The sequence below is a fragment of the Athene cunicularia genome, assembly GCF_003259725.1.
Source record: "Athene cunicularia isolate RWA chromosome 5 unlocalized genomic scaffold, athCun1 chr5_part2, whole genome shotgun sequence".
In the NCBI taxonomy this organism is placed as follows: Eukaryota; Metazoa; Chordata; class Aves; order Strigiformes; family Strigidae; genus Athene; species Athene cunicularia.
The window spans coordinates 2,319,580-2,337,877 of NW_020799102.1; the positions used below are offsets into that span (position 1 = coordinate 2,319,580).

Here is an 18,298-nt window from a genome sequence, read left to right on the forward strand (position 1 = left end):
CAAATGCAGCCTATTTTCTGTCATTGAATGAGTGGTCACTGCTCAGGCAAAGCTCCTACTGTAGTGTTTATTGCAAACTGAGGAAGAGGAAGTTAAAACACATCCTTAGGTGGAGATTAGTCTGTGGGCAGAGTGTTCTCTTAGCGCACAGGTGATATGCATTGCGAGCAGAGGAATTAAAGACTGACTTTGATATTATGTAGGATTTACACAGGCACAGCTGACAACTCAATCTAGTCTACTGTCTTTATAACTGTTGGAATAAGATAGACAAAGGTATCAAAATCCAAAATGGAGTAACAGTTGAGAAAAATACTAATTAACTTTAGAAAATGGGTCCTGTCTCAGATTCATTTCTAATTCACAGGCCCCTAGCAGAAAATTAAGTACAACAATGAAATTAAACTCTAATTCAGATGCAATCAACACATTTCTTTTGTCTTGATTTATATTACACTGAGTGCTACTTACTGTATTGTAGCCAAATGAAAAGGATTTATTCAGTCAGTTATCAAGGGTGAAACAGCAATGAACTACAATGAAATATAATAGAAAATTACATATTCAAATGACACTGATCTGCAGGCTGCTTATGACTGCTTATATTTGCTTCATATGGATGCTGGAAGAGCCCTAATTTCAGTACAAATTCCTAGATGTAAGGCAGCTTAAGGAAGTCACCTAGACGGGTGGATTTGCTTTATTTTGGATGACAGTATTTCTGTGGTTTTGGCAGTAACAAATCATGTGACAGTAGAAAATGCATGTTGCTAAAAGTATTCAGAGACTTTGGTAAATATTCCTCTCCTTTGGAAACAAGACATGTACATACTTTCCTCAGTACATGTAGGATGTTTCTGGATTTACACTATAATATTATAGTAAGGCGGGTGCCTTAGGTTTTAATGAGCCAGACTCACTAACTAGCATAAAGTTTTCAGCATCATTAACAGTAACACTAGTTTCATCCACTTGTGTCAGATCTGAATCTTATTTCTTCTGAATCTTCTCTCTGAATAGTCATCTGATGATTTTTGAATAAAATGATAAAATTTATCTGAATCTTATTTTGTCTGGAATAACTTAATGGAAGCTTATAGGGTTTATATCAAGTATTGATTTAGTACAATATTCTACATGCTTAGATTTTTCCATTCATTGTAGGGAGTTAAAAATCAGGATCCCTTGGACTGGTTGAAGGAAGACACGTCTTGTAAATCACAGAAGAGTAACCTAAGTGTCTCCTTTCCCAGTGTAAGATTACAACAGATACTTCCAAGCCCTCATGGCACAACTGGTTGATTATGTATAGCTGAAACAGTGTCTCATCCATTATAGAAAGAACAGTAGCATTTTCCTGCTGAAAAACTTATTAACATATTGTTGGTTTTAATTTTCTTTTCCCAGCGTTCAGCATCCTTAAGCATTGTGGGCTTTTCAAACAGTCTAGAAATGGAGTTACCTTCAACAAGGCTATCTAGCTTGGCTGAGCCACAGACTCAAGGTGCAGCCGCTGTAACACTTGTCCCATCCCCGAAGTCCCTTTGTGACTGTGATGCTCCGCCAGAGTTGGTGCCCAGCTACAGCTTGGCGTTGGGCAGAGCACCAAGTGACCCGAGTCCTGGGGCTGCCGCTGGCCTCACACCAGGAGATGCCCTCCAGGGCAGCACTAACTGCAAGGTAGGAATTGCACAAACTCTTCTAGTGAAAGGGAATTCACTTTCATTGACAGCATATGTTATTGTTAGTCCGTGGAAGGCAGCTATTTCAGTAAGTAAAGCTTTCCTTATCTGGTGTGTGAAGATTGATTACAAATGATTTTCTTAAGATGGAAAGAAAGAAAACTACTAATAAAATTTGATTTTTTTTTTTCTTTGAAGCTGGAAAATGAAGACTTCAATACTGTAGATCATCCTCTAGAAAACAGCTTGGCTACTGCTGGACAAGATGTAGTTAATGAATTAACTCTTTCTATGCAAAAAGTGCTAGAAGAACCTATTAATCTTTCGATCAAAAAATCTCAGCATTGCACTTCTGAACTGCTCAGCAACACTTCTTTCCTGCCCATGAATGCCAGAATGACACAACTTAGAAGCAAAGAAGGTACCAGGCTTTTTGTTATTTAATTTAGGGTTTTGGTCTGTCTTTCTTAGGACTGTGCGTTGCAAGCATTGCAAAGCAGTATGCTTATTAATGTACTTACATAGAAATGTGTGTTTGCAGCAAGCCTCAAATATTATCAGAGTACTTAATCCAATGGAAAAGCATGTTTGATCTCATTTGTGGAGGAAAAACATGGAAATGTTATGCCTTGAATTTTTAACATCCTTCATCTATGAACCAGAAATGAGCGCGTCTGTGTGAAGTACCTGGAGTATTAGTTCTCTTAGAAGCACTCTCGTTAATGAGACCTGCCGTTATGACTATTGAAGAGCTGGTTTGAAGAGTCCAAATTAATTAAAACCCTCCCTACTTCCGAAATGTAATGTGCCTTCTGTTAAGTCCTTCACATCAGTAGCATAACAAATTTTTGTTGGGTTAATATATTGCACAGTATGTGCATTTGCTTGGCTCTGTCTACTGTGGAACATTCCCTTCAGCCAAGGCCTATTTCTTCAGCCTTGATGGAGAATTAGACCTTATTTAACTTGTTTCATAGGCAAATTGCCAGCATCCTTGTGCTACAGTGCAAAGCCTCATTCCTGCAAACACTAAAAGTCAATGGGACTATTCATGCAAGCAAGGGATTGCAGGATCAAGCTGTTATCCTGTGACTTATGCCAGTATTTGGCTGCTTTTCTCTGTAAAAGATGAATTAATATTTCTATCTCTGTGCTGTATTTTTATTCAGAGAATTCTAATTAGTACAAAAGAGGCCTAGCTCAGTGAGCCAAGGAGAGATGCATTTGTCTTCTCTTATGCACACTATGCCAAATTGTGACAATTATGCCACAATCATTTCTGTGAGTTGTAAGAGTCAGGCGCACCCCTAAAAAGCTGTGCCTCAGTCAGGCTTAAGCGTCTCTGAGAGGAGCAGCTTTTAGTATCTGGTTTGGGTCATGTGACACCACACATAGAAAGCATCCCCAACATATAGACTCTCACTATCTATAACAGATGTTACAGATTTACTCTGTGCAAAGGGCAGGTCCTGTTGTGCAAGAGGATGGAGCATTGAATTCAGTTCTTTTCACAAGGAAGGATCAGGAGGGAGCAACTCCCATCCTGCTCTCACTGTTTAAAGGTGTGCAGTGAGGGGACATCTGAGGAGATGCTGTCACTATGTGCACCAGTGACAGAGATTAACTGTTTGCAAAGGCAACATAATCTTTGCTAGAGGCTCTCAGTAGGACTTGATGGATTCAGCAGTGATGTGCTGCCAAACTGCACTGCTTTTGGTATGTATCTCCAATGACTCATCCTTTTCTAATATCAAATCTAAACATTTCAGCTTAATTTACAACAAAATACTTCTTATCCTAGCCTCAAGGGATGTGGTAAAAATTGTACATAATTTCATCATTTTCCCTCTTACAGCCACTTTTCTTCTTATCATGGCTTGCGTAAACCCCCTCCGCTTCTCTTTCCTAGACTAAACAAATCTGATGGTTTCAGTCTCTCCTCATGGCTCAGGGTTGTGCTTTTTAAAACCACTTCACTCCGGCTGCACTATTCTGGGTGCTCCGCAGTGAAGGAGCACTGCCCACAGCTGCGGCTGAGGCCTCTGGGGTGCCATGCAGAGCCAGGGTATCAACTTCTTGTGTTTTACATTCCTCACCGCTGAGGATACACTGCGGGATGGCATTTGCCTCTTTGCAGCAGCAGCAGCATTATGTGGTTGACTTGCATGTAGTGAATGGTCCACATTAACCTTTAGTTCCTTCTACAGAACAGTTCCCTAGTCAGTTATTTTCCTTTGTTATTACATTCATCTGGTCCTTCATAAGCATAATACTTAGTTACCTCAATTCAGTCTTACTGATTTAGGAGATTTTTTTTTCTCTGATGTATTAAGTTCATTTTTTAATTGTCAACATTGCTCACAGTGTTTGCAACCCCTCTAGTTTTATAGGTACTATTATTTCATGAGACAAGTTGCTGATGAAAATGCTGATTAATATTAGGAAGCCAGCACTACTGGAACATCTTCTGGCTTGACAGTGTGCCACAAGAGCTGCTCCTTCAGCTGAGCGTGCAGTCACCCTTTAGTAATTCTGTCCAGACCCAGGACTACCACCCTTCACCTGAGAAACAATCACAAATCCATAACACTTTAGGAATGATGTAAAATTCACCTTTCCCTGTCAGTTTTGATTGTATTGTTTCCTGTGGCTGGGAACAACGGGATATCTTAGAGGCACAGTGCTTTCAAGCAATGGGTTAGGTACCGTTGACACAAGCTAGATTTATCTTTAAAAAAGCATGTTTTCCTGGCACTCACTTATCTCCAGATAGCCATGATACATGGTTTGCTTTGCTGTTAGTATTGTTTATGTCAGACTAATTCCTAACAAAAGGAGGAATTACTATGAAATTTGTCAGTGGACTGGTATTTACAAGGACATCCACTGGGGCATTCATCTCTACCCCATCCCATCTCCAAAGTTGTTTTATTACTTTTCTGTCTAGTATCAGTCAAGAGCTACAGTTACTTGCGTGCTTATATGACAATAGTTTTGAATTCATATGTTTATATGTTACATATGTTGGAGGAGAGAAAGGAATCATACAGTGTAGCTTTCATCCCTCAGTGGCAGATTTCCTTTCTGTTTTCTAGTAACTAGAATTGTCCAGGAGGTTCTTGGCGCAGAACAGGAGACTGCACAGCCTTCCTGAGCCTCAGGGGTTCAGACCTCAGTAGGTCTGTTTTTCTTAAGTGAAGGCTGTATAGCAAAGAGGATTACTTATGTTGTTGCCTGTATATAGATGAATATGGCATGGCTGTGTACATAATATAATTCTCTGGGAATGTAACCATTTTGACAAAATATTTTGGAAAGGCTCCTCATATTCAGGACAGAAGCTGTGGTTGAAAGCAAAGAGAAAGACAAAGTCTGTATCCCAGAATAGAAAATAGCATACACATTTTCTATACATATAGATGAAATGATTCCATAATTCACTTATGATATCATATTAAACACCAGTCAGAAATACATGAATACTGAAGTACTTTCTACCCTAATCTGACTCTGATATTATAAATATTTTATTCATTTTCTTATCTTCTGTTCCAGGTTCCAATAACTGTGAAAAGGAACATTTTGAAATGGATATGAAAAGCAATCAGAATGTTAGGTAACAGAGTCTTTTTTTATATACAGAAGCACTGGCCATGAAATTTTATGCATGTATTTAGAAAATTTCTCATACTTAATGGTAACGGAGAACTTAAAAAGAATGCAAGATTTTTTATAGATAATAATTCTGTAAGTTTTAAAGTATTCTCTTAAACTGGAAAACAATTTAAAAGAAGTGGTGAGTTCATGTATTTTTGTTATTCTAGGTAATTTTCCAGACTGAATAAAAATTTGCAAATTTATCTCACTGGATTAGAAACTGTTTAGTCCCAATTAAACCTATAAAATATAATGGGAATAGGATTAACATCTCAAAAAATTTAATAAAATTTTGATTTCAGCTCCTGCTGTGATAATATTTTAAAGTAAAGTTGATGATGTGCTGTGTTCCTGCTTGAATCCAGCTACACTGAGAAGTATCAAGCACAACTTAAATTGGAATAATTAAAAATATACAGAGCAGGGCAAAGTTTTAGCACAGAAGTTAGTAATGCACCTACACATATGATTAATTTAAAATGGTTGCATTCACATTTCTTAAACAATCAGCCTGAATCTTAAAGAATCCTAAAGAATCAGAAAAAAAAATCAGATTTTCAACATTTAGCCATTAGAGTCACAGTTACAAAGAAAAAGAAGCACAAACAACGGTGCATGAAAAATGTTGAAACTGAGTAGGCATGAGAATTTTGTGGAGTATGACTGAATTTAACCATGTCTTATTTTGGTTGAAGAGCTGTCCCTAAGGAGCAGAAGATCCCCTATGTGCGACTGGAACGTCTAAAAATATGTAGATCAGAAGTGGGGGAGCTCCCAGTGTTTAAGCTCCAGCCACAGGACAATGAGCAGGAGGGCAACTTCCTCCTGATAATTGAATGTGGGACCCAGTCTTCAAGTATGTCTATAAAGGTGAGTGGAATTTCCTTGATGCTTTACCTGCTTTTTCCCCTTTATCCCACTGACTTGTACTCAGAGTTTCTGAAAGTTATTATACACTGAACAGGTCTGTTGATTCGTTTTGCCCTTGGACACTTCTGTGATGGGTGGAGCTAATAGAGAAAGCAGCTTTTAGTTTGCTGTGTAGCTCCCTGATACCTCAATTTCTGAGAAGTCTCTGTCTAGGATTGGATAGCTGTAGTGGTTTTGTGTTCTAGCAAACAGCCTGGCTTGTCTGTCTAGTTACAAATATAGGATAAAAAGCTTAAGACTGACCTGAATACGTATTTGAATGATAGGAACCAATTCCAGAAATCACAGTGTTATAGATTTTCCAAATCTTTATTTTCTGTGGCTTCATTGGAGTCTTGAGCTTCTTTCCAAAGAAGGAACTGGGAATTTCTGATGGGAATAAAAAAACTACCCTTTTTTTTGATCTGTTTAATGTTTTTAATGTAAAATTTGCAAATGATATTGTAAAGTATCTTGTTTCTATCATCGGTGATATGAAGTCTGTACAGCTCTTGCATTGTGGTATGTGGTGGGAATGACTTCACCAAGGTGACCTGGCCAGCCCATGGCAGATGACGAGCTGAGCGTGGGACTGCTGAACCCCAGTGCCCTCTTCAGTAGAGTCCACTGCAAAGAAACCATTTTGTCTGCAGATAACCACTGCTGTCACATGCTTATAGGATGATTGTGTGACCCCAAATTTTTCTTCCTTTAAGATAAATAAAGATAGACCAACTGAAGGAGTGAAAGCCAAAGAGGAGAACTCGGAGGACAAAAAATTTCTCATGTCCCAGGCTGCAGGACAGACACACTCTCCTCCTGTAGATCCTCCTGCTGTTGATCAGAAGCTCAGCAATGGCATCTCTATCGTGAAAAAATCTCCAGTTCCTCAGGACGTCAATCCAATAGAAAACGAGGATTTCTGTGCTGTGTGTCTTAATGGAGGAGAACTGTTGTGCTGTGATCACTGCCCCAAGGTCTTCCATCTCTCCTGCCATGTTCCAGCCCTGCTCAGCTTTCCAGTGTGAGTGTGTATGACATTTCGCTAATGTGCTCCGTTTCTGCTCACTGCCTTGGGGCAGAATATATTCTCAGGGATGTATGTGTCAACCTTAAACAAGGGCAAGACCACATCTATTACTTGCCTTTTCTGTTACTTTTCTTGCAAAGGGAAGAACTATCTTACACACTAGGAATTTGATGATTTATTAGCAAGAGCTGTTTCCTGCTATGTATGTCCTTTCTGCAGTTATCTGGCCAGTACAGCAAAGGAGGGGGCAGACCAGAGCTCTAAAAACATTCTTACCACTTACTGGAGAAAAATAAAATCCTAACACCATGTAACATCTGTGGTGTAGATGTCAACTCTTCTCTGCCAGAACAGTGACTAGCACAAGGAAAGGGTAATCAGTGAGTTCCTATTCAGTTTTCTAGCTAGTTTTATGGGAAATTTAGGATTTTTTGGGCTTTTGTGGAAATATCTAGGATATTGATTTCCTTAAGACACAGATTCCCTAGCAACTTGTTATAGATGAATTATACAGGACAAAGAGCCAGAATTAGGTACATATCGACATACCAAACTTTAAACTGAGGTGGGATAATGTGCATTACTGGTGGTGTATAATTCTGAATTTTGTTACAAATCATTACCGGGTGGGACCAGAGGCTACTTCATTTGTGCTGAGCCCAAATAACCACCTCAGCTGAGAAAATATGTTGTGAGATATTGGTTTGGAGATTTGGGGTTGTTCTTTCTGTTCAAAAAGCAGGAATTTCCATCTCCTGGGGTTTTCACTCTTTTCTCTAACAGCTAAGTCATTAAACCTCTAGTTTCAAAACAATGTGAAAACCAAGTTTTGCTTTAAAAATAAACTTCCTTGGCAAAATTCTAAATTCTAATGACGTAAATTAATTCCTTTAACTAAAGTTCTGTATTCACAGTTCTTTAATATACCTTCATTGATGGCTATTCAAGCCCTGATGTTGCAGAAGTTGCATCACTGCCTTCATGAAATTCTTAAAGAAGTTTCTGAAAGTGCATCTACTAGGAAGGGCACTTATGCACATGAAGAATTACATCTCTTTGGGAACCTGTGTACTAGCACATTTTATGACTGTTTCTGATAATGTTGATTTCTTAAATATGTCAGTTATATAAATTATAATAAATGTATCAATTATCAAATGGATCTGTTTTTGTCTTATGAACCAACTGTTGGCTATTTTTCCTTAATATTTTTATTTTAAAAACAATGCTTGAATCAGTGCAGCTGTACACACTGCTGGTCCATGATTTCAAACACTTACTATTTTGCCTTTTTCTCTGTGACTTTTCAGAGTAGAATCTGAAAATACTACACTTCTAATTAGATTTAAATCTCTTGAAGAACATCTAGTATGATGAATGGTTTCAGATTGCTGGCTATTGTAATACTACTTAAGGATGAGACTTGTTTCCAAATACAGTGGTTCCTGAGGTTTGTTGTTTGACAAGGTTTGACACAAGTTTTTGGTTTCTTGTTTTGCAGGGGAGAATGGGTGTGCACGCTTTGCCGTAATCCAGTGAAGCCAGAGATAGAATATGACTGTGAAAACACACGCTACAGTCACAACTGTAATGCACAATATGGCCTTGATGACTACGACCAGAAGGTGTGAATAACTATATACTGTACTATTTAAAAAAGGACATAGGATCTCAGCATGAGGCTTTGCCTCTTCATTGGAGATGGCTGTTTTGATTCAGTTGCTACCGAATGTTTCAGAGAGTAGTAAATACAACAAAATCATTGTTAGTATTTAGTTATATCACCCTCTTCTATCTAGGCATTGCTGTTCAATTTAAAAATGAATGACATTTTATAGAAAGATGAAACAAATCTGGAATTTCTTTCTCCTTTGAACAGGGCAGTTGCACTCAGCTACAGAGCAAGCTTTCCTGAGTCAACTTGGCCTGGCTTTCGGCCACTGAATCTTTTTCCTTTAAGACTTGGCACCTTCTCAGCCATCTATTTAGGCCAGTTGCAATGAAATTTTTGTGATGTAGACACTTTCTGACTTCCAGTTGGTTTGAAACTATCATACAGTCTTTATATGTACCATTAACCCCCTTGAAGATGACATCTAGGCACTGTTAACTCATCCTAGATGAAAGCTTATCTCTTTACATCCCCATTACCAGTTTCCTTTACTAAATGAAAAAATGCCTTTTCTTAAAGTCTACTTGGTACTCTGAAGCCACAGGTTCCAAATAAATATCCTGTGTATATTGGTGGCAGCTGGACAGGGAGGCTAAGTCCATACAGCTGAGTGCAGATGCTGAGCTGGCCCTGCTCAAATGAAGCCTAGAATAAGGCACCAGTCTAGTTTGGGCATCACACATAAAGACAGCAGCAATAGTTGTCAGAGCACTGGGGCCCCCTGGTAAGGCCTATGAGTATAGCCACAGCACTGCTCCAATTCATCCATGCCGTTCCCAGACCCAAGCTACTCTGTCCATAAAGAGCTGGACATCTTGACACTGATGCGATCCCTGTTTCTATTGCATTGGGTACAACTGACTAGAAATAGTTGGGATCTGTGTCTTGATTAGTGAGGTTCCATTTATAAAATGGACTTGATTAGAAAGTCCATTGCTTGTGAGAAAACATGGCTTTATATGTTTTTGTAGTGTATTTTGTATCAGTGAAAAAAATGACTAGTGTAAGTATTTCACAAGTTAATGATGATTAAACAGACCTGTTTTCATACAGTACTACCAACTACATCACTTACATACCTTTGTATGAATGGATATGAACAGAGTGAAGCATTTTCCATGTAACTGTTTCCACACTGTTGCTGCTGTTCTTTTAGCCAAGATTCAAGGAATAGATCTGGAGTGCAGAAAGGAAATAGTGATAGCAATTAATTCCCAAAAGTTTACAGGAAAGATACATGCATACAAAAATTTTTACATAATATTTCCTTTCTTGAATTTCTTGACTATCCTCACTTTCAAAGCTATAAAAATGCTATGAGGCAAAACATCCCCCAGGTTAGAGTCAAATGTGCCATTTTACATCAGAAATGCACAGAGTACATGAAAAGACCTCTTGTTGTTAGTATTATGATTAACTAAGGGCAAGAATTAAACTCTTTTTTTGAATTAAAATGCATTTCAAATTTGGCTTCTACAGAAGTGTGAAAAGCTGGTGCTTTCCCTGTTCTGCAGCAGTATGAGCCTCCCATTCCATGAACCTGTTAGCCCCCTGGTAAGTACTGCACATGCATGGGTTAGAGGGAATCCAAAGAATACTCTGGCACACCTTGTGAGTTCCTCCTTCATCTTCCTGAGATATTCATTAGCTTTTTTTCTGAACAGTGTTGCTTCCTAGGGAAGAGTAGGCGTTTCACTCTTGCAAGTGCTTTGAAGGTGCCAGGTTGGAGGCATGTAAATGCTGGCCAATGTTCTCAGGCAAGGTTTGGGTGCTAATTTAAGATGCTGGTAGGATACTAAAGGTATATGAGGGGTTCCAATGAGTAAGAAAGTTGACTTGCTGCATACATGGTGTCATGTCCTGCCCAGACGAGGACGTGTTTTTAGGGCCTGTTTTTGCAAGTTGTGTCTCACACGTGGAGAATGTTGCACTGCCATAGGGGAGGTCTGCTTTAGAAATAACCCTGGGCACCCTCTTTTCTGCTGTTTTGCACAAAGGTAGTAATGCGACTGAGTTTGGGGGAAGATGTAGAGACTCCTGCTTCATCCATGTACTCAACATTTGCAATATTAACTGGCTATTTTAAGGAAGATGTAAATTCACGCTACTGTAACCATAGAACGCAATGTGAAACAAGTTGGAGGAGGAAAATGAGAGGGGGAAGAAAAGGTTTTATGGAAAGGAAGAGTCTAAATAACAATATAAAAATCATTCCACCTAATAAAGCTTGCAATGTACTTATGAAACACATTATCTAACAAGTAGGTTTTGACACAGAAAGATTTAAAGAGTGGGATATCATGGTAGCTGGTGCCCATTGAAAAAGACTTTGGTTGAACTTTAAAAAGAGTGCATAGTAGCATATTTTTAGCCAATCTTGGCAGACTACTTCCCACAGTATCAGCTGCCAGTATCTCAGTGCATTATTTTTATAAAACTGCTTGGGGGAAATGTTAGCTAATTGTCAGTGTTACATATATTACTGATTATGGTTAAATGATGACATTTATATCTGGGGATAAACTTTAGAAAGTGCAAATAGCAAAGTAGTCACAGAAGTGTTCTATTTTCAAGGTCAATCTTGCAAGCAAATATGTTTTTAATCAAACCAAAAAGCACCTAGGAAGAAGATATGTAAGTGTAGGCACCAAAAGTCTAGAGTTCTCTTACCTGATGCAAGAAATCCTCTGCAGTGACTGCTGTCCAAATTTGGATAGAATGCATTGGAGAGGAAATGTTTTAATTAAAAAGGTTACATACCTGCATTTTATTCTTATTGCAGGCTCGGCATTATTATCAGATCATCAAAAGGCCAATGGATTTGTCAATCATACGAAACAAGCTGCAAAAAAAGAACAAGTCCCACTATTCTTCCCCAGACGAACTTGTGACTGATGTGCGTCTCATGTTTTGGAACTGTGCAAAGTTCAATTATGTAGGTTTCTCTAGTATGCATGGGTGGGGGGATGCAAACCAGGGAGTTGCTCTTTCAAGCTGTCACACCGATGTAACTATTGGTTCCATTGACATCGGATATGGGATTGCGATAAACAGAAGTATTAATCAGTTTTTCTCTTTGGAAATAATATGATTTTTTTTTAAATGACAGAAATTGATATATATATGGATCTGTGAACATAAGGTACAAATGGATCTAAAATGAAAGAGGGACATGTGAGTGGACAACTTTTTGGAATGATGCTGACTTTTCTGTGAGAAGCTAGTCATAACCAGCAAAATAACTAGGGAAAATTCAGGTGCATAGAAATTCCTAAGCAAGGATGACTACTATTCTTTCTAGTTCACCGCACATCTCTTCTTAGAGGTGCAGAAATGTGTTCCTTAATAGCAGCTTCTGGTTTGTACTTACTTTGTAAATACAGAGAGAATAATGGACTGTAGAAAGTGTGTAGGAGACTGATGGAGATGTAGCAGGCAGAACCAAGGCGAGACATTAGGGTAGGGTAGTCATTTGGTTTTGATCCGTAATGATTTCTGTGTGCAATAGCACTGAATGGTTATTTATTCTCTTACAGCCAGATTCAGAGGTTGCTGAGGCTGGACGGTGCCTAGCTGTATTCTTTGAGGGCAAGCTGAAGGAAGTTTATCCAGATAGACATTTCCCTTCAATGGAACAAGACGACTCCGATTCTGAAGAAGTGGAGGGTCAGAATAGCAAAACGTTGCCCCAGGATTTTCAGTGGCCATCATACGGACAGGACTGCATTCAGCCTAAAAGGAGACGGCGCCATGCTGTAAGATTGCAAAAGCAAAAGCACTTGGTTGCTAAGTGGCCACCCTGCTAATTCTGTTTACAGCTACTGATGGGAAGTTTTGACAGGGCTGTGTGGGAAAACTGTCAAGCTTCTGTCACAGAGATGTGATCAGTTCTACAATTTTATGTCAAGATCCTCTGAGTGGAATAAAGTGTGAGTTGTGTATAAATGTGTGAACACGAACAAATGAAGTCTCTCAGGCCATGCAGTTATCTTCCTAGCAGAAAACTCTGTCAAGATTTTTAAAAAGACTGAGCCCTCTAGCTATTCATTGTTTGTTTTCTTTGTACACAGGAAAGTGAAAAAACTAAAAGAATGATGTTTCAGCCAGCTAACAGTCTTCCTCAGGTATGACCGCCTCAAGATACGAGATTTGCTATGAGGAATCCAGCAGCATAACTGACAGAGTTAAGGTGTGTGGGAGGAAAGCAAAGCACTTGGGCTGTTTTTTTTTAAACTCTCCTATCTGCTGACCATATGCCTTATTTCTAGATCTTCTGGATAGATAACAGATCCAAAGTGTTAGATTCTGTCAATATTCAATCTGTTAAATCATGTATATGTTTTGCAGTGTTTACACTGAAGTGCTAATGTTTTGGTGGTAGGTAACGAAGATTAATAAAAGTAATATGTTAATAATATCTAATACCGCAGTACCATTTTATAATCTGTTCAACACGATATCTCTCTTTTATAGAGCACAGGTAGCCATGTAATAATCTTGCAACCTCAGTGTGAATGTTGGCCATGCTTTATGATGAATACAATGTGTAGTCATAAAATCGTAATCCTGTTGGTTTATTCAGTGACTTTTTGGGGGAGCTTGACTGCTCAACGCCTATGAAATACAGCCTGATTATCTGATTAGCTGTTTCTTTTGAAGCACAGATTTTTTTTTATTAAATCACAAAAGAACAAGTGCTAATACTAAGGCTCTGTGTGAACTGTTTCTCAGTGCATACTAGATGCTCTGTTTGCAAGGAATGATTCTTTTGGTATCTAATTCATGCTTGGTAAAGCAGCGTGGGATTTCTTGGGTCTCAAAGGTAGCATTTTTATACAGCCCAAACCAGTTGTTTTTCTTTAAAGCAGATACTGAAATTTGGTAAATTAACTATGAAGCAGATTACATGGTTATAGAAGTGCCTATAAAATAACATCATATATTCCTGATTTTCTCTTTGCTTATTTCTTGTAGTTGTGATTACCAACGGTGCTAGAAGATGATGATAATGTGTATATGTAGAAGCTCAAACAGAATGAAAGGATGTCTAAGCTTTTTTATTATTATTATTTTGGCTAAATTCCACAATGTCTTGGCAGAACACCTACAAGGACTGGAAGAGCAGTTTTAGAGTTCAGTTGAACAAAGGGTGGCATGTAACTGTAAAGCCTGAGGGGTGGGATAGGTAACAAGACATGACACTTGATCAGGGAGTGATGGTTTGCAAGCTTCTTCCCACTTCTTCCAGAAGCAGGTGAGCCAGATCTTTGAGTGGCCAATGCTTACTTCATGTGTGTGAGGGGCATCTTCCTCCTTAGAGCTCTGCCCAGCAGCATAAAGCTGGGCTGTGGTCTGGCTCTGGAAGAGTAGGGTTGTTGCAGTTCTCAAACACAGATAAAGTTCATTTTAATTAGGTTCCTGTAAATAACGGTGATATTTTCAGCATAGATTATATGGGCTATTTGGTCTGGTAACCATGTATGTTATTTTAGATAACACTTTAAAGGTTTATATACGAAATAATAAGACATGAATGTAATATTCTACCTATGTGACTTACCGTTTGCCACTAACTTGGTAGTCAGCTATTGTTTTATTTTCCTTGAAGAAATGAAAATCTGGATATTATGAGCTGACTGGAAAACTGTGAGATGAAGGGACAGCCTTTACATTTTCTGTATGTGAATTTCTGTGTGTTTGCTTTCTGTCAAACTCCTGTTCTCAAAACAATGTCTTGGCACAGGGAAATTAATGCAGGTTTGTAACTGAATTAATCACCCTTATCTGTGCTACAGGTATCATCTTTTCTCAGTTGGTAATTAATTCCTCCACCAAAGACCTATCTTTTACCATTAATAGCACAAAACCTGTGTGCTGTATAGCTTTCATCTAGGGGCAAAGGTAGAAATGGGAGAGACTACTGATGATTTCCTCTTTTCCTGGAAAAGCAGAGCCAACAAGAGCCTTCTATTTCTTAAAGGCTGTAAGTTTGTCAACTATACCATTAGTTTTGGAGAACACCTCTTTTAATAAAATTTACTCAGGGCATATTATACCTTTATTAAAAGTAGAAGTGTACCAGTTTGTCATCATATATGATACCCTTTGGATGTGTGCTGGCAGGAATTGAAGGTCTGAGCACTCTTAAGGCTAACTTTTTTATTATTTCTCTAAGACATAGTAAGAGTTAAAAAAAATACTCGTAAACTTTATGTCACGTTGGTAAGCAGAACAAAACCTGAATCTCATATGTATGACTTCACATGCTTTCAAACACAAATCTGTGTGTCAGCAACTTCACAGTACATTGCATGTCATAAGAACAACATTATCCATCTTGGATGTTGCCTTAAAATTGTTGGCTTGTGATGCTCCTGCTGCTGGACACCACAGCACCAGGGCCTGAAATACTTGGGGTGTTTACTCTCTTGAAGCCCAACGGCACACTGGCAATGGCACTGACAGGTATGAAAGGAAGGGTCTCTCTTCTACAATCTGATAGCCCATGTAGCCCAAAAGAGAACTGATAGGTTTTGTAGTTGCTTTTATCATACAGCCTGTTTCACAATCTAGAATGTGTAGAAAAGAAAGCAAGGAGGAACCCCTGAAGTTTTCCACTGGAAGTAACTATAGCAGAAACAAATGCCAGGAACACGGTGGAAAACCCTGCAAATGCACTAGGCTCCTGCAAATGCAACCAAGGGCACAATTTTCCTTGTCTTTAGTAATGGGTTACATGTAGAGTGGGAAAATCCTCTTTGTGCTTAAGCAGTTGCAGAAGAGCTTAATTACACTTCAGTAATAGGTTTGTTGAAGAAGAAATGACAGCTATAAATTTGACTTTCATTCCCCTACAGACAATTTCAAAGACATACTACTTTCAGTATCGTTAGATCAGAATGGTGTTAGAGTTAACACAAACAGGTGTTTAACAATTCACATTATTCAATGACTGCATGTTTATATGTGTAATGTGCTTTGCGGAACAATAAAATATGTGAAATGGAATTTTTGCACATCGATCTCAAATTTTTACTCTGAGTACATCTGCTTTCAATTAACATGGATTACATAATGTCATTTAACACTTATTAGCTAAGTTGATAACTACTGGTGGCAAAGCCGAATGGTTACAAAAGCAGCTATGCTTACACAGGAGATCAATTTACTATTTGTGATGGAGTTTTCAATACCAAGTAGATATTTTGCCTTTTAGTTTTTCAACTAGCATAAACGTGCCATGAACAAATAACAAAAAATGTTTGTAGTTTAAACGTATGTATACATTAAAGTGCCAAGGAACACAGTGTTTACTAGTGAGATGAAAACACTATTGCAGTATATTTAATCAGAAGGAATCAAAAAAGATATTATAAAATTTAAAAAATGCTAGAAAATGAAGAATTATGGAATAATTTACAAGAAATAGAACAAAAATACTCTGTTGGCAAAAAGTCAAGCAAACACTGCAGCTGTTTTTCTATCGTTATTTGTTCCTCTCAGTGTGGTTTATGGGAGTATAAAACTATCAGCAGCAGCAACTTTCTGACCTGGAGGTCTACTGGCTTGAGGGGTAAGGAATCCTTTCAGGGTTACAGCTGTACTGCTCTTCAGACATGATTAAGAGAGAATTTGTAGATAGAGGTAACTTTTTTTTTTTTGATTGTATAAACAGGAAAATGTAAAAAAGCTTTTGGGCATGCAATTCTTTCAAGTGTGAAATACAGGCAATAGACTTCAAATCTAAATAGCAGCTGAGTTTTTCTGACTTTAGATATCAATGAGATAATCTGAGGGAAAATAAAGATAGGCAGTAGTTGTGGGCTAAGGAGAATGTGCATCTTTTGAAGCTGTCTTTGTAGATCAGGAGCAAGAAGTGAGAGGTGGAGTGATTGTTTTTTGAGAAATGTTAACCTGCTGTCTGTTCCTGTCCTTTAGTAAATGTTTATGAAAGTCCATTTTAGTGTGTAGCTACGTGCAGTTTCATGAGAGTGTTTAGTAGATTGGTAGCATCCATGAGAGTTCAAATTAGGATATGTAACAGAAGGAACATGGTATTTGGATGGCTTTGTTGTGGAAAGCATTTACTGCTGTGGGAATACTTACTGTGGAGATGAGAAACTGCAACGTTCAGATCTGCTGTCAAATATCTAGCTCCACTTGCTCCATTTTCATTCCGAATATCTGAAAAGAGGTTCTTGAAAGACACTTTTCAGATAACTTCTTCCTGCATACCATGTAATTTATAACAGTTTCCTTGTAAATGCTATCTCACAGTATATTTTTGCTGTAGAAAAGTCCTTTTTAGGTTAAGGAGATAAGACATGCAAGTGTTTTTCCCAGAGCAAATAGGGTAGTGTCTGAAGGTCAGGGAGTATTTTACTGCTTTTGGAGAGTGTTTGAGATGGTTACCAGTTTTATGGAAGTAGAAACACTGATTTATGGTTGTGCTGTGGATGTTAGTTTTTAAGTTACTATTCCTGATCTTGATTGTAGCACGTAGGATAATTATGTCAGTACAGAAGGGTTCCAGAGGCAGTCTGATACTGAGGCAATGCTTATTGAATTTGTTGTGAAAGTGAATCCATGTTTCTGGTACAGATGATGGAGATGTTAGTTATTTTAGGCATACCATAGATGCTGTGTTCCTAGATGGTCCATGCCATGATGATATATGTGTCCTTTATTCCAACATTCCTACCTTACCTGATACACCTGATCGCTTGCCACAATAGAATGACAATGTTTCTCAATAACAGTCATCAGTTCACTTTAGATGGAAAAAAAAACCAAATCTATTTTTATACACTGACATTTGGACAGGAAATGAAACATGCTTGAATATTTTTTCTTGTTTGCTTATTAGCCTGCTCTTGATTTTGATGGCATTAGTAAGAGCAGAAATGGTCCTTGCATCTCTCAAATTCAGTACTTGCTCATTATTCCATGGCATCCTGCTCTAGGAAAATGGATTGGTGCCATTTATTTTTTGCGGTAGACTTACAAGAGTTTCTTGATGTAGTGCAGGTATTGGACCAACAGGGAACTCATGAGGAGCCTTATGGGAAATTTACAGTGAAAACATCATAAAATATTCAAATCAGAACTAGTGTTTGGATTGTACCTCTGAAACAGAGATTTGCTCCTGTGGATAGACGTGACAGACTTAGCTGGTTGCCAGGTCTTGTGCTGACTGCCTGCACTGGGCTGAACTTCTCTCCTGGCTGAATGACCAAACACAGTGCCCCAATAGTTTCAAATGTTGAGTTATGCTTGTAGAAACTCATATAACTTAATCTGGTTTTATATTAGACACAGCAAATGTCAGCATAGAGTGACCATGAAAAA

At 38.3% G+C, this 18,298-nt stretch overlaps 1 protein-coding gene across 1 annotated transcript in view; it reads left to right on the forward strand.

The window, feature by feature from the left end:
- Positions 1 to 15,932, forward strand: part of TRIM66 (tripartite motif containing 66) — a 52,649-nt gene extending 36,717 nt beyond the window's left edge. Inside the window, exons 11-20 of the mRNA XM_026850629.1 lie at positions 1,408 to 1,680; positions 1,881 to 2,102; positions 5,231 to 5,298; positions 6,035 to 6,209; positions 6,965 to 7,272; positions 8,780 to 8,903; positions 10,430 to 10,504; positions 11,733 to 11,885; positions 12,487 to 12,705; positions 13,021 to 15,932. Coding sequence (XP_026706430.1) covers positions 1,408 to 1,680; positions 1,881 to 2,102; positions 5,231 to 5,298; positions 6,035 to 6,209; positions 6,965 to 7,272; positions 8,780 to 8,903; positions 10,430 to 10,504; positions 11,733 to 11,885; positions 12,487 to 12,705; positions 13,021 to 13,080 — 1,677 coding nt within the window. The 3' untranslated portion in view covers positions 13,081 to 15,932. The remainder of the gene's footprint in view (positions 1 to 1,407; positions 1,681 to 1,880; positions 2,103 to 5,230; positions 5,299 to 6,034; positions 6,210 to 6,964; positions 7,273 to 8,779; positions 8,904 to 10,429; positions 10,505 to 11,732; positions 11,886 to 12,486; positions 12,706 to 13,020) is intronic.
- Positions 15,933 to 18,298: the final 2,366 nt, after the last annotated feature.